At 38.8% G+C, this 16,756-nt stretch overlaps 1 protein-coding gene across 2 annotated transcripts; it reads right to left on the reverse strand.

Moving 5' to 3' along the window:
- Positions 1-3,969: 3,969 nt before the first annotated feature.
- lnpa (limb and neural patterns a) lies at positions 3,970-14,904 on the reverse strand. Of its 2 annotated transcripts, none has more exons than XM_019274160.2 (13): positions 14,698-14,903; positions 13,871-13,970; positions 13,521-13,562; positions 9,446-9,633; positions 9,303-9,361; positions 9,148-9,188; positions 7,552-7,635; positions 7,408-7,459; positions 7,098-7,319; positions 5,868-5,973; positions 5,531-5,601; positions 5,060-5,215; positions 3,970-4,937 (listed from the first exon to the last, which is right to left on the reverse strand). In XM_019274160.2, exons 2-13 carry the CDS (start codon positions 13,895-13,897, stop codon positions 4,762-4,764), a joined length of 1,224 nt encoding a protein of 407 aa, XP_019129705.2. In that variant the 5' UTR covers positions 13,898-13,970; positions 14,698-14,903; the 3' UTR covers positions 3,970-4,761. The 2 variants fall into 2 exon arrangements, with proteins under 2 accessions (XP_019129705.2, XP_019129706.2); XM_019274161.2 differs by having other exon boundaries at positions 4,762-4,937; positions 13,871-13,967; positions 14,698-14,904.
- Between the last annotated feature and the right edge of the window lie 1,852 nt (positions 14,905-16,756).

Genomic DNA, 16,756 nt, shown 5'->3' on the forward strand with positions numbered 1-16,756 from the left:
TGTGCACATCTTATAACTGTCCTTCTCTGCAGGTCTTCAACACACACACACACACACACACACACACACACACACACACGCACATCGTCGTCTTTCCATCTGGTAAAGTGGGCTGTTGTGATTGATTTGTGGATTTGCTCCCTCTTTTTTTCTCTCCATTTAAGTGAAATAATGTATGGAAGCAATCTGGCGACAGACATTTTGGAAAATCTATTTGAAATCATTTCAGCTGAAGCCATGGCAGTTTGTCTTCTTAGGGGAGAGGAGCAAAGTATAATTGTCTGCAGTCTAGTAAAACACAGTATAACTGCCATCACACTTGACTGAGCTTATAGCCAGCTAGTCCCATGGCCTCTAGAAGATAGAGCAGTTAATGTTCCCTTTTATTTTAGAGGATATGTCACTTGTATCGCAGATTTATACCATGATACAGCAATTTTGTCCAAACAGATGGATAATGGTGTCACCAGCAAAAAGCCCTGTTTTTATTGAGTTTAGAGCGTATTGTTTAGGTAGGGGGGACTGTGTTGAACAGCTCTGCCAGCGCTTTCTCTCTTTATCTCTCTAATCTTGCCAGTATTAGATTTGATCATTTTTGTTTGAAGGAGGAAAATGTGGCTGTAATGGCTTCCTAATAGCAAACACAGGGGATACAAATCCAGAGACCCTGCTCTGTAGTGCTTCCATAAGCACCACTGATTTATAGAGGTCTTTATGACAGAAAGGAAAATGATCTGCTGCAGGTATAAATCAGGTGAGGAGTAGGAAATTGAACTTAGATATCATCTTGTCAGATGCTTAATGCTCTTCCTCCTGTCACATTCGATAGGACCAATTTGGAGAATCCTGCAGAGGTAAAAAGAAGACAATTAACAATGACAGTGTGGTAATAGATGAAGCTATAAAATGAACCTGCTGCCTGCAGGATGCTTTGTATGATTTCCACATGAGGTAGTGGCAGGGGTATGTTGACTCGGCCTTTCATTTCTTCCCTGTTCTGTTTTGGGTGGTTTCTGGAACATTACCCCCACAGATATATGTAACAGAACAGCAGGAAAACAACAAGAAAGAAGTAATTTTTATGTGTTGACTCTGCTTTATAATTGACTTATTATCCTGCATATGACAGGACTTGTAAATTTAGGTTAACCTTGTTTTTATGTTATTGATTCGGAGGGCACGTTCTATCCTAACACTATATAAAATTAATCAATATATCAATTGTCAAGCACAGAAATTATGCACATGCAGGATCATTAAAAGTACAAACAGCTCGAATAAATTCTGTTACTGTGTTAGTCCATGCTGCCAGCTCAGTTTTGTTTTTTTAATCCTGCTGTTAGAAAACAGATATGTTCATGCATATGTTGTCTTTCCCAAAGTGTGTCCTCTTCTAGTTTAGTATTTAATTAAGGTACAACAGTTGATTGTTTGCAGTGATAATTGTCAGACTGTGTGAGTGCTCAAACAGATGTCATCGCTCAGTGGCGTAATGAGTTCAAGATAGGACAGAGAATGACAATGCTCTCTGATCCCTGAATGTCACTCTGGTATAAACTACAGCACAGTGCTTTATTGCCGGCATCATGTATTCAGCTGCACGCATTCGCGATTTGACGTGCGGCGGGGGGGAGGAAGAAAAAAAATGGAAACCCTTCCATCTGGGTGTGTGTGTGTGGGTTTCAAATGACTTGAATTTTAAAAACTAATTTCTTGGAAGCTGATGACCTTTTGTGGAAAGCTGCTCAACTTTGTCGAGTGGCAATTCAAGCCCTATAGCAGCTAAAGAGCTCCAGTAATAACCAGAGAGCCACTGCTCGGGAAGCATCACCTCTCGCAGCTCATCAAGCCAAGCTCTTGTATAATCTAATTTGATTTTAATGCTTCTCTGAAGGAGATTGTGCTCTTATTACTGTGTAATGATGCTGTTGTCAAGAGCCAATGGTGATGTCTGATATCACAACCATGTTAACTGCTTCTGTGACACTCATCTCAGCATTTTCCACATCGTCTCCAATGCACGATGGCTTGTGCTGTATATTTATGACTTTGTTGTTCTTCCTGTTGCATTTCTACTTCATGATTGACAGAAACATGGTAAATCTTTTAAAACTGCCTCCTTTATTACCTCCGTCTGATATGGTAGTTTTTTTGTATTCAGTACAGTAGATGGAGCATATCGATGAAGGTCTTCGGCGAGATGAGGGGAATTTTGAAGTGCTCACACTCAGGGGCAGCAAATGGAAAAGTGACAAGCCTGGTGCACTTGTCTATTTTACTTATTCTCTGCCTCTGTTTCATATTCTGCCTCGCACCGTGGGGTTATTTTCCTCCGGGGTTCAGGAGGGCACGCTCTTTCATTTCTTCAGAAAATTGTTTCGCAGGATTTCAATCTTTGGCTGCGAGATATGACAAAACACAATATCAAGAACACTTATGTTTCTTATCTGCCATTTTTTCTGGGTATAAATAAAAGATCAGTATAAATTTATGTCAAGTGGCCTCGAATGCACATGTGAGAGATGAGTATGAAAAGAACTATGAACCTTGGGACAGCCCGACTGTACATTTTCATCGCTTGCTCAAAATTACCTCGGCACTGGGGCTTTGTATGTCATTTGTCATCCTTGAAAATCAATTAGTGTTTCCATGATAGCAATCCAGATGCAATCCTTTGAGTGTTACCACACAACACACAAAAAACAGAGTGTATCTTTTGTTTTCACATTATGTAAACGGCGATTCTTTGAACTGTTTGTGTAATATCTTGAGATGACGGTCAATTAGGTGCAGACTATGAACACTGCAGAATAAATATCCTGATTGGAGAGTTGAAGGGCCATCCCAAATATTAATTGTCCCTAAATAAGCCTTCTGTTTGCCACTCAATAAAAACCATTACACCACACAAATGTAACTACCAGAGTAACTCTAACACTTTAAAAAGATATTACACAGCAGACTGTAGTTAAATATGTTTCTACTCAACCTCCAGATCTCTTCGTGTGCTCTGTGAAATTCTTCATGTGTTATATACGTACAAAAAAACCTAACCAAGTTGAAAGCCTTGCACACAAACAATAATAATATTTCAACTGACTATGAAGTGCAAACTGTCAACAAATGATTCACTGCCATGGAATCAAAAATATTACTCAGACATACATTCTCATAGCACACAGCACAGAGACATTTTGTGATATATTACTTATGATGATGCACATATGTGCAGGCGATGTATACTGGACAACCTCCCAGTGGTGTGAAAACATCCAAACATTGTCCTATTGATGTCCCATTTTTTTTCCCTGTTTGGCTCTTGTCAGAGGTCAACCTCAAACAGCATGCAGTGGAATCAGGCGTTACTGTCGATGTCACATTGATGCATTACAAGGCCCGGGAGGTCACGTCTCTGTAAACATACATTATCAAAACCCATAGAAGATGTGGGGCGTTGACCTCACCAATAGTTTACGGTTTATCTTCAGGGGAAAAGGGTCATGTGACGGCAGAGAGCAACTTTGTAGGCGCAATGACTTTCTTGTTGCTAATGAAGAGGGTCAAGCAATCAAGACTGGTCGGGCTCTGTGTCAGCACCATTATCTTACGCTGTCTGAAATGATCAATGAGCGAAAATAAAATGATCACAAGCTAAAATTGGCCTGCTAATGAAAACAGACTGTTTAAACATGCTCCTTGGCGAGGAGGTGGCCGTTGAAGAAATGGGGCAGTAATTTAAAAACACGCGACAGTAAAAGGTATCAGGAGGACATGGACGCTGTCACCATCGTGCCAATTTACATGTCAAACTGACCTTTCTTCTTCATGTTCATGTGAAGTCACTTTTAAAATCCATCAGTAATCGAGTGTGTTTTCATAGCCAATAATGCTCCAGCATTATATATCTATATAAAAACACGCGTCTATGTGGATAAATGTGTTGTGATCCTGAGCACACATGTACACAGATATTCTCAAAAGTTTATTTAATATCATTTATACAGAACAGGGATTCAGACATTCACATATATTTTTGTAAACAGTTAAATGACTTTATTGTCTATATGTAAATAAGTTTTATGGACAATACTATGAGGCAGAGACTTCAAATATAAAAAGGCACTTAGGGCAGGTGCACAGTACTGACACATCTCCACTCCTTCCATCTTAGCAATAAATATACACTGTATGTGCATTCCTATTATGGTACAATGGTTGTATAAACATGCTGCGGAGTACCTCAGTCAACGGCGTCATGAAAGGCACAGTTTTATAGAAAAATATGTATAAATAATTTCCCATAAATAAAAATGTTTCACCACAAAATATTCCTTGTTTTGTTTCCGCAATTCCCAATTTCCAGGCAAAAACAAATAAAATATGGAAAACAAAGACATGGAACATGAACTTTCCCTATTTAATAACAAGATTAACATAAACATAATCCTTCGCTCTCAATACAATGTTACGAAAATGAGTTACGAGTTGGACATCTCATCATACTGGATGGAGGTTTGTTTGGCGGTTGCTACCAAATGCTAGTGCTATACAGTTTAATAATCAATTCTTTTCTAATACTATAAAAGCAATTCTCAAAAGAAAGGACATCCCGTACTGTAAGTTGAAAAATCACGTCAGCTGCTGACTTCTTACTGCATATTTCCAACTCAAGGCATTTTACTTACAAGTTAACTGTTTTCACATTGACTCAAAGAAAAAAAAAAGTTGGAGGCTGACTTGTGTTGAAATCACCACCGTGTTTTATTCCACTTCCATGGCAGACAAATCCTGCTCTCCGTCAGATTTCTCAGACGGCATATCAAGGGACTCTGGCGTGGTTTGGCCGTCTGACGCAGAGCTGGGCTCTGTGGTCGTTGGTGTGCCGGGCTCTTGGGTGGTGTCTGTTGCAGCAGACACATCATCAAGCTTGGTTGTCCCTGATAATTGGAGATCATTTTTTTTCAGTTTAGATTTGCACGCGTTTTGAACAAGTATAAACAACTGACAAAGAAAGGAGTGAAAAAAATATAATTACTGTACAATAGAAGAGTATCATCACCTAGTACAGATTGGTTGTTCTCTTCGTCAACACCAGACGTTGAGAACGGTGTCTCGGATGACGGCTTCGGTTCACCGGTGACCTCGGGGAGTCTGGGTGCCTGAGGCCTGGTCTTTCTTGCAGGGTTCAGGAAATAACAATACGCACATCTGAAGGCTGAAACAACACAAATAAAAAACACCATACATATAGTTTATGTCACCTCGCTAATAGATTCGCAAACAGACACAGATTAATATACATGAATATGAACCGATGACAAGAAATGCCTGAGATGCATAAACACTTCAGATTGATGTGTAGCACTAGTTTGCATATTCAATCTTGTTGTGTTTTTGCTTACAAGGGTCGGTAGTGGCAGAGGCATTTAAGAGCCATATGATATACTACGCTGCCAAATGCTAGAGGGCAAATGAAGGCACAGTGTTTGATGGAGACTGACAAAGAGTGTTGTGTTTCTCCAAGTCTTACCGATGTATTCAAATTCCTCTTTTAATGCCATGCCGTTATGGGACAGACACTGCTGACATATGAGTGCGAATCTATGAGGAAGGAAAGACAATCACGTTAAGACAGCATACAGTACAAGGCTTTGTTGATACATACAAGACAAAGTTTTAGCAATTGGCAGAAGATTAAGGAAGGGGGGTTAAATGTCAAACATTAGGTTACATCATTTTAGAATTTTATTTTTATAAATCTGACTTAAAAATTAACTTTACTCACCCCCCAAAAAACTATCCTAAGATGCTACATTCATAAACACAAACCAAAAAGAGATCGCCATTCAAAAGCAGAGATTGTTAACCTGTTCTGAGGTCCATCTCCAACCAGATACTCAATGACTTTGTCCATAGCGCCTCTTTCCCTTGGGAGCACAGGTCTGGCCAGGGGCGGGCCTGGGGGGTGCATCCCTGTTAAAGAACAACATCAGCGCCCGTTAGACGCAGTCTGCAGTGCTGAACACAAACTGCAATAAACTGCTTACAGTGAACGTGAAATAGTGAGGCTGAGACTCAGGTTACTGCACAAACCATGATGAATTTTACAAAAAAAAGAAAAAAAAAAAAACCTGCCCCCTTTTTTAAAAAATGGCTTAACAGCGGATCTCACTTGCAAAGCACGTCCAGAATCCCTGCTGTGTTGGTGAGTAGTAATTAATATAATCTAACATCAAGAGCAATCATAGGAAGATGACTGGTCATTTCTGTGAGACTTGGCAGAGTCTCAGTATCCTGCTGGTTATTAATTTACCAACATATGGAAACTCTGTGGTGACTCTTTGTATCAAATTGCTTTTCACTTTCAATTTTCCACAGAAGCAGGTGATAACATCAAGTCATGTAAACCATTTGTGAGGTGTTCCCAATGCCAAAGGCAATTTCACCAAGCATTAAAAGACATTTAGTGAGATTCCACCACCATTGCCCAGAGAACAAACGCAGGTCTGGCTAATTAATCATAGTTAATGTAATCCTGAGTCGTGCATACCTCACAGTTGGCATTCCACATGGCAATTACAGCATGCACCTTCCTCTAGGAGCACATTTCCTTTACTGTTTGCACTTATTTGCATCTTCTATTGAGTGTTCATAGTCCAGAAATAATTTATATTGAATATTCAATACCTCTACACTCCACAGATGTCTTCCATATACAACAACTGCCCTGTGGAAAGTTTTTCAGCGTGTTTGCTGGCTGGCTTTTAAAATCTTTAAAAAAGCAACCACAGATGTAAAAGAACAAGCATCACATTCTCGAGGTAAATATTCCAACTCTATAAAAAGTTGTTACTTTTTTTATAACCTTAGTTCACAAATCATACAGTCGTTTGAGAAAGGTTGGACCTTTTAGTAAGATATTTGAAAACTACATTCATATAATTACCCATTACAAACTACTGTATAACATACACCACCCTTGCTGACAACACACACCACAGAGCCTTGAGCAACTGGGGACACAGAGCCAGGCAAGAGTAAATCACACCTTAATCGACCACATTATGATGTGGTCCCCCTGTGTGCAGGTAACTCACCGACTCCTGGAACAGGTGTTCCAGGGGTCACAGGCTTCCTCATCAAGCTCTGCTGAGCAGCTATAGCCGACAGGCCCCTCTCTGGGGGTCCACCTGGAGCAGAGAGGGAAGATCGTCCAGGATAGGTGGGCCCAGAGGCAAGAGGAGGGCGGGCAGCAGCTCCGCTTGCAGGATTCACCAGCGCTAGGGGGGTCTTTGGGATGACATTGCGCTGGCGGAGCTCTAACACAGAAAACATTGCAGGTTTGCTTAACAATAGTGAGAAAAAGTAGGGGAAAATAGTGCCGTCTTTTTCAGGACTCATTGCTACCTTGCCCTGGTTTTGGAGTCATCTGTGGTCCAATAGGAGTGGATTCAAGCTCCTTTACAGAGATAACAACAGAGTGCAAGAGCATTATTTAATGTGGAACACATTAGTGTGTGTTTTATGTTTCAAAGTAAAAACAAAACTCACCATTTTTTTCCTTGAATCAGGATCAAATCTCTCCAGAATCATTTTAGCATTTTTATAAGTCTCAGTTTCCATAACTTCTTCAAGCTGGAAGAAACAAAAAGATACTTTATAAATGCTTCCATCATTTTTTCAATACATTGCACAAATCATTCTTGAAATAATAGCTCTATTCCTGAGTAATTATTTGATGATGATGTGTTGTAATTAATAGGTGTTTCATAAACACACATTGATGGTCTTGGAATCATCTACCATAACACTGAAAGTAAACGTGACTGAGAAATGGCGCCAGGAAGTGACTTCTCTAAATTGTACATCTTCATTTAAAATAAGTACCAAACATTTTTGAATGTTTACATATAATATGAAGAATAATTACATTCACTACTTCGATAATGGAGAGTGTGAAAATCCATCAGCCCTAATTATTGAAAGTTATTAGACTTGACAGAGGATGACAAGCAATTTCTCAGATTTATTTCTTTCCTGCACTAAATGCTATTAATTAAAGTGACATTAGCAGAGTGGTTTACTGGGTTAAGTCACTGTACCAATCAAACGCTGTCTGTACGGATCCTAGATTAGCAAGAATCTCACTGCGAAATGCTGAGACGATCAATAAAAGCAATAATACTACAAGGCTTCCTATACAGCCTGCAGAAGAAAGTGCAAGTGTTCACTTCACTGGAGACCACTAGACATCAAAATATAATGCATCCTGCAGGGATTATGAGTTATATATGTTTCTCACACATATCTGACCAGGATGCAAGCCACAGATGTATGACGTGTTGTTGTTTTTTTATGTTAATTTGCTGATCTCTCAAGCTTGCAGAGCTAATTTTAGGGACATTAGAGAGAAAATCTGTAGGGTGCTTGTGGGGCTGAAAATCACCACCAACTTTTTTTTGTAATGGCTTTATGACTACTCCCGCTACACTGAGAGACATGTTGAGTCGAAAAACTGAAACATAAAAGTGGATTTTTAACACATTTCTTACTCGGTAAGAACCCATTGTCACTGTGTGTTTTGCTGATGCATCGTCTCTGAAAATATCTTGGTTTTCTAAAAACATCGAGCAGCAGCTACACCTGAACAGTTTCATCTTTGGTATGCAAATATGCATCATTTAGTAGACAATATATAAGAAAATATAAATTGAATTCTTTAATGGACTCATTAAGTTTAACTATTTTTAATCGAATGGTTGCTCAGGTGTTATACCAGTTGGCTTAAATTGGGTAAATAAGGAAATAAAAATCATTAAATGTCAAACTGTTATTTCTAGTGCACCCCCTGAAACATGAAAAGAACCATAAAAACTGATGTGCTAAATTCGCCTTTAGTGCTTCAGTAAAATGCAAAAAAATTCTGTGCTTGATCCTCTATTTATTATATCATGCTGACTGAATATGATCATAATGTAACTGATGAATAATGGAAATTCTTGGGGCACCTCTGTCCAGAAAATCTTTTGTTTTGTTCACAGCACGATGTTAGGCTGCTGCCTTGAGTGTTACATGAAATTATAGATCAAAAATAAAAACTAAATCAAGAATATATGCCACCTGGATAATTATAAAACTGTCACTTACTATTTTTCGTTTTTGTGCTTTCAGATCCTCTAATTTGTCATCTGAGGGGGGGAAAAAAAGTTAAATTATTTAAATTCAACAATGATTCGAACATAATGTTAATTATGCAGCAAGTACATAATAGATGCATACATAAATAGAAAAAACAATCTTACTATTTTTTTCAGTTCTTCGTGAAAATATAATTATAAGCACTTTTCGTAGTAACCAAACTCTAAAAGGAAAGAAGGAAAAAAGGTTAGACTGTAGCTGCAGTTTAGAAAAAAAAAATGTGATGGACTATCTTGTGTGCACTTACAATAACGGAAATATTACGAAGGGAAGAGACAATATGAGCCGTCCCATCAACTGCTCAGGCAGGTACCAGAAATACACAACTACACATGTGATCAGGTAGAGAAGAGACGAGTACAGAAGCAGTCGCCCGACCCATATCTTCAACTGCCTTTGATACTTCTCAGTGTATTCTTCAAGAGTCTGTATATCCTGTGGGGGAAAATAAGAGTTATATATTAGTACAGTTTTTAGAATTAATAACATGCATGTCTCAACACTAAATTCACTTCTTCAAAGCTCATCACACAGTCAGTACAACAAAAGTCAGCGTGGACTAAACTGAAGATCAGTTTTCATTGCTTTGACACAAAATGCATTCAATGACCACATCTTACAAAACAGTCTCACTCAAACACATCAAAACTCTATATTCACAATCCATTTTGCACGTATTTACAGATGAGAAATTTATGTTCAAAACCTAAAATAACAAAATTTAATATATAAACCGTAACCACACACACACACAACATCTCGATAGGTCAAAGTAACTGTCATGGTGTGATGTTCTGGATTATTAGACATTAATACAACAGTATACTACTATTTTCTATGTAAAGATATGGTGGAGTAATACTGTCCTGAGCGGAGAATAAGGTCACACTGTCTCGGTGCGTGTAATCCAAGCTTCTCTGTTGGGTAGCCAGAGTCCCTCCCTGTGAAACTATTTCTTTCAGGAGAGCAATACCTCTACACTACCGTTTCTTTTCTGACCTAACTAAGTGAATTAAAGGTTTATTTCACCCAAACCTGAGATGGTTATTAGATCAGTGGAAAGACTAACAAGGATGGTTTTGGTGATATTTATTGTGTTTGTCAAGTTTGAATGGAGAAAGCTTTTTTTGTCAACTGGGTCTGCTGGGGGGAGAGAGATACTGATTGTTTCTAGTTAAACAAAAAGAATCTTACTCTTTCACAAAAACAGTCTCTCTCTGTAGGGACCATTTACATAATGTTGTCAGAGCCATCAGTGGCAAAAACAAGCTATTTTAGTGGGCAGAACCTGTCAACATTTGGACACACTTAACATTTAATTTTAATTAACAGGTGTGTCTTGTCAAAAGTTAATTAGTGGAAGCTTACTTAAAGAGATTGAGGTCAGCAGTTGTGCTGTTTAGAGGTAGCGTTGGCACACAGTAAGCAGCCCTATTTAACTACTGTAGTAATCCATATTATGGAGCAGGAACCACTCAACTAAGTAAGGAGAAACAAGTGTGCGTCATCACTTTAAGACATAAAGGTCACTCAGTCTGGAAAATTTTCAAGAACTTTCAATGTGTCTTCAAGTGCAGTCGCAAAAACCATCAAACGCTCTGATGAAACTGGCTCTCATGAGGACCGCCCCAGGAAGGGAAGACCAAGAGTTACCTCTGCTGTAGAGAATAAGTTCATTACAGTTACCAGCCTCAGAAATCGCCAATTAACGGCACCTCAGATTAGAGCTAATGTAAATGCTTCACAGAGTAGCAGACATATCTCAACATCAACTGTTCGGAGGAGGCTGCGTAAATCAGGCCTTCATGGTCGAATTGCTACAAAGAAACCACGACTGAGGGAGACCAACAAGAAGAAGAGAAGTGCTTGGGCCAGGAAACACAGGACTGGACATTAGACAAGTGAAAATATGTACTTTGGTCTGGTGAGTCCAAATTTGAAATGTTTGGTACCAAGCGCTGTGTCTTAGACACACTGAAGCTATTTCATACTGCAAATCCAGTGTTCACTGCTGCCTCAATGTCTCTCAACGGTGATGGATGGACGTCTTTACATGGATGCAAATGGAAACAAATTCTATTCGGATTCTTTGACAATGTACAACAGTGTCTTTAGCAGGACTGAGAAAGTTAAACACTAAGTATCACAGTATAACGCAAACTTGGCATTAAGTCGTAAGCGCACACAAAGCAAACATCTTGATCAGATCACGATAAAATTTCCCATCAGTAAGATACAAGAGCTATCAGTTTATGCAATTCGTTATCATTTTGCAATAGTTCATTCATCTTTTGTTTCTTTTTAATAAGAAACGTTACACCACTGCGTTGAAGTGCTGAGAACCCATCCAAAAATAGCTCCCGGGCAGAATGGGACCCACTCTGGTGGTCACTATGGGTCCAACATGTGTGTCTGTCACTCTAAGCACTGGTTAAACTGATCTCACTTTATGGCCTTACAGATTATCATCCATGTGTTTGCATGTGCGGGCTGCAATCAAGTGCATGAAAAATTATTATAACCAAAATGTTCTTACGTAAGAGTTGACAGGACTTTTCTAGAAGAAACTAGCTGGCCCAACAGTCATCTCTTAGCGACTGCCACCGGAGCTCTTTAATGTATGTGTAGGGTCTCTTGTGTCAAGGACAGGTGCTGAAAATAACCTAACACTAGCTTAAGTGTAGAAGAGCACCAAAGCCCCATCAGTCAGCAAATCAGGTGTTGATTTGACAGTCACCAACACGTGTGATCTTGCACATAATTTTACTTATGATTCAAAAGATACATGCTGTCTTATGCAGGGTTCTTTATCAAAAACTGGGGTAAGTAGTCAACTATACCTTGTTTTTTAGTTTGCCATATCATAAGAATAACACACTTTTATCACATCTTTAATTAATGAGAATGTAGAGTTTCTTACAACTCTTACAACAGCTCTGGCCATCGGTTCTACTGGATATGAATTATTTTTATTATACTTATTATACCTAAAAAGAAAAGAAAAACAGGGCAACAAAGATCATAAGCGGTCAATTAATCAGACAAGTAGTAAACAAACCCCCAGGTAGACCTAAATCATTTGAGATAAAGAGGAAGCAAAGGTGGATGTTTTAAATTATGAACCAACTCGCCCTTTATGAAACATCGAAGTTTACAGACCAACTTATTAGATGTGGTTGTACACAGTTATGGTTTTCCAGTGCAATTATTAGCTACATTACTGGTGTGCTCACTTTCACTTTTACCTCCAAATGAAGTAGTTTAGATAATTGCCCCTTTGGTCATTATCACAACCAATATAACTGCTGGCCAAAGCTACAAAAATAAAAAGTTATAACGATCTCTTGTTTACCTTTAAGTACTGAACATCCAAATAAGCAGCTTCACTCCTTTGATATCTGTCCAACTGACTGACAGTGTGAATAGTTGAAATCACCAAACCTACCAAGCCTGTACAGAACATGTGGGTGTGCCTAGATTGTGTGAGCTTCATAAACATCATTGGGCATAATTACACCGACAGATGCCTTCGGTGAGTTTTACTGATAATGCTTCATTTGTGTTTCACTCATTTGACTGACAGTGGGCGCCTTCTGCAAGCTTGGACGCACCCAACATCAAGGGATATGTTGTGAAATACTTCCGTTTAAATATAAATAGAGCATGAGAGAATAAAGAGAGGATTGTTGAGTTTCACATTAGGTGTTTTCCACACCCTTTTTTGTTCTTTAATAAGGCGCACAAACAAGTTGTAAAGTGTTATCGTCACCATTTTCAAGATATGTGTAGATCTGAATGACTATGTACGTTCTATATACACCCATTCTTGTCTGGTCAGTGTTTATGAAATGTTTCTTGTTCATATGGGCTTTGTTTTGCCATCTACAGCACAGATTAAGCTTCATACAATCTTGGATCCCATCAATTACAATCTGACAGCAATTTAGCCTCTGGGGGCAACAACTAGTGTTTCTAAGCTTCCAGGGTAGCCAACGGATATCCAGAAAACAGATAAAGGATATCCAGGCCATGACTTCCTCTGCAGGCCTTTTAGCAATTTGACATAGGAGAATGACTAATCTCTACAAGCAGATGTCTACATATGAATGTAGAGAAGTTAATAAAAAGCTAAATCCTCATTTCTGTTGGACTGTTTACCTACATGAAATACAACTCACACTACAAATCAGAACCAGAGCTCCTGCACATTCTGCAATCATACGTGGATACATGTTTAGAGAGATCATACTGTATATCGGCATACATTCAGAGCGTGGATTTGTCAAACTTTAGCACTGCATGTAAGTCTTTTAGAAGCATACCTTATCGATTCCTTCCAAAATCTCAACAGTGGATGGCTTGGCCTGTGGAGGAAACATTTGGAAATGCCAGTCAGAAAGAAGAACAGATTACATTTTGCTCATTGTGCAAACAACTTCTTGAAAATCAGCTGGAAACTTCCCGTTTCATCTACTGACTTCTGCACATTTTGTTATTTTCTTCCGGTGTTCGTGATACGATTTAGTCTTGCCTGTGCATGCCAGTGTGTCAGGAAATGGTGATCTGGATACTACTGATCATTTATGTATGTTTACAATGTGTGCCTAAATCTTACTAAATATAAACTACTGCCAACTAATGCACAATCACAATAAAGCAGAAACAGACAAACCTTCCACCGTGAGATGAGAGCCCCCATGTTAAGGGAGCGTAGGATGTTCTGTATCGGGGACCCTCCTTTGACTTTCTCTGATGGATAACTTCTCCACCTGCTGACAACAGTGACAGGGCTTGAATATTTATACAGTCACTTAGTAGACACATGAAAATGATCTGATGAACTTTCAACTTTTGTTTGTATAGCTGATGAAGTACATCTAGTATTTCTAGTCTGGCATTATTGATATAGTTCTACATGACTAAACACTATTGTGTCAGCTGAGATGTACAGCAGGGCTGCTGTGAAATATCAGAGTATTTTTTCAGACACGTAACATACATTAGGTATAAGACTGCCATATAACTGTCCAAAAGTATTCGGACGGCTCTTACGATGAATACGTACTTCAGTGTCCACACAAACACAAGCGTTTGAAAAAAAAAAAACTTTTTAACGGCTACACTTGCTAACTTCTAAAGCCAACCGTCACATCATAACGCCTCCTAACTGACACCAACGGCTACCCGACGGAACGTTTGTCCCGTTGCTATGTGCAGCTAACGTTTCCTTGACGACGTATAAATCTTCTTAATTGCATTAAAAACCGTTAGAGTTAGCATTGCAGGCTAGCCTTGGTTAGCTCCGCGCTAGCTCCGCGGTGCTAACATTAACAGTTCATCACGGTGACGACCGTTGCTAACTTAAGTTAACGGTTGTTTCGGTGGTTTCTAATCAGCAACGAAGGGCGAGTGGTGTAGGCTGGAAAGTGAACGAATAACAGATAAGTGTGTTTTTTATTTTTTATTTTTCTTTCTTTATAAGTACAGCAGTGTATTTACCTTTAGCAGGAGAGTTGTCCGGTTTCAACAGCCTGTGGCAGGACTACGGTCCGCCTGTCTTTAGGCGGAGGCGTGTGAGCCAAGATGGGGGAGTGTCCACTAAAAGAACAGCGTGGAACAAACTCCCTGCGGCTGCGGCTGCTGCTGGGCTTTCACAAGGAGGGTCTGTGTCAGACATGACCCACTACACACGACCTAAAGTCAGCCCGCAAGAAAACGTAGTAGCAGTAGTAGTAGTAGTAGTAGTAGTAGTAGTAGTAGTAGTAGTAGTAGTAGTAGCAGCAGCAGTAGTAGTAGTAGTAGTAGTAGTAGTAGTAGCAGTAGTAGTAGCAGTAGTAGTAGTAGCAGTAGTAGTAGTAGTAGTAGTAGTAGCAGCTGAAGTTGCACAAATAGTAGTTGTGGAAGTTTACATTATGTCCCAGTTTTAGTGTTGTGGGAGTGGTAAATGTAAGAGCACTATTAAAGTTGGGCAATATGCCAAAATACATCATTTGTTGCATATAATTTGAATCCTAATAAAGATTGATTGTTGATTGTACATGTATACTGTAAATAACTGTAGGCCTAAATCCTGTATCCTGTAATAACTCCGTTTACACTGTGCCATATTGCCACACGGATGTCTTTAGCTTGTATATATTTTTAGATTTGTATATTTTTATTTTATATATTCTATACTTCATGTCTATGCTGTTTGGGATAAGAGGGAAACGTAATTTCGATGCTCCATATGTCCTGTACATGTAGCAGCATTGGCAATAAAGTTGACTTTGACTTTGAACCTACAGATAAACTTTACTGGCATCATGCAATCCAATAAGATGACCTGATAACCTGACATGCAATAAGAGATGTTGTGATATATTATCAGCATTACATGGAGGTCTTCTGTTATTGTGATCCCTTTTTTATGTAGCCATTATACAATGTAGTAACAGTGGGCAAGAATGACTTCCTGTAGTGGTCCTTTTTACAGTGAAGCCAAACGCAATAGTAAAAATATTTGTCAAAAATGTTTTTTTATTACTTTGCACAAACGTGTCTGCCAAATTAATGTAATGTGGCAGATTGTGTAATTGTATTGCAAGAATACGTTTAAACAGTGTTAACATTGTCACCACAATGGACAATGCTGGCTTTATTAGGTTGGTATTCACAATGCAAAAGCCAGACAAAAGATCTGCACACGGTACTGATAGTTTGCATTTTAATCAAGCAGGCATTGTCAAATGCCTGATGAAGATCTCTGTTAGTTCTTTTGCCTCAATGTTTGTTTTCTGATCCAGCACCTGTAGATTTTTTTTGTTATTATTTGGATGTGCGTACCATGTTTGCACACAAAATGCTTTCCCCGCTGTCTATTCAAGCCCCACATCTAATCCAACAAGTCTTTTGTAACAAAAATGTAAGAGTTATTTGGTTAAGGATACATAGACATAAAAATCACAAGAAAACTTCAAGGCACTCGAGCGTTTTCTTGTCTTTCTTGTTTTAAATCTTTTGTAGCATTGTAAAATGCCAGTATAATTCCCCAATTGATGCTTAGATTTGCAGGCTTAACACATAAAATTACAATTACAAGTTAAACATTGGGATTTATTAGTGAGTATGTGAGTGCAGCACTGGCCAGAGGGTGCTCATAAAAGATCACAAAAGCCCATTATTTGGTGAAAACATAGGTATAAAAATGGACAAAACAATGGAAACGGAAAAAAAGAACATGTTCTAATAGCTTCAGTGAGACAGGATTTATTGTCTTTAATGGCTGGTAAGAGCCATATCTTTTGAATAAAAAATGTTCCCTGATGTGGTTCAAAGGCACAAGTTTAAGATTGGCGGTCGACTACCAAAATATACTGCACCTTCGTGTTCACCATCTCACCAGCAAGTTAAGAAACTTTATTTAATTTTATGCAAGTAGCCTAAACAAGTTCTATTTTAAATTCAGACTACCAGCTCAATGGTTCCTCCTGCCAACATTACCCAACTATCAAGCTGGTGTGCATTGGTCATTACAATAGTCCAAATAATCTTTGTGCCTCAAACAGACAACAGTAAT

The sequence above is a fragment of the Larimichthys crocea genome, chromosome XVIII (genome assembly GCF_000972845.2).
Source record: "Larimichthys crocea isolate SSNF chromosome XVIII, L_crocea_2.0, whole genome shotgun sequence".
NCBI lineage: Eukaryota > Metazoa > Chordata > Actinopteri > Sciaenidae > Larimichthys > Larimichthys crocea.

Excerpts from the sequence above, each read along its gene's own strand:
- lnpa (XM_019274160.2), bottom strand. The coding sequence starts at position 13,897 with ATGGGGGCTCTCATCTCACGGTGGAAG. Across the intron at positions 9,634-13,520 it reads TTTTGGAAGGAATCGATAAG|GATATACAGACTCTTGAAGA; the intron begins GTATGCTTCTAA and ends TTTCCCCCACAG. Across the intron at positions 9,189-9,302 it reads ACGAAGAACTGAAAAAAATA|ATGACAAATTAGAGGATCTG; the intron begins GTAAGATTGTTT and ends TCCCCCCCTCAG.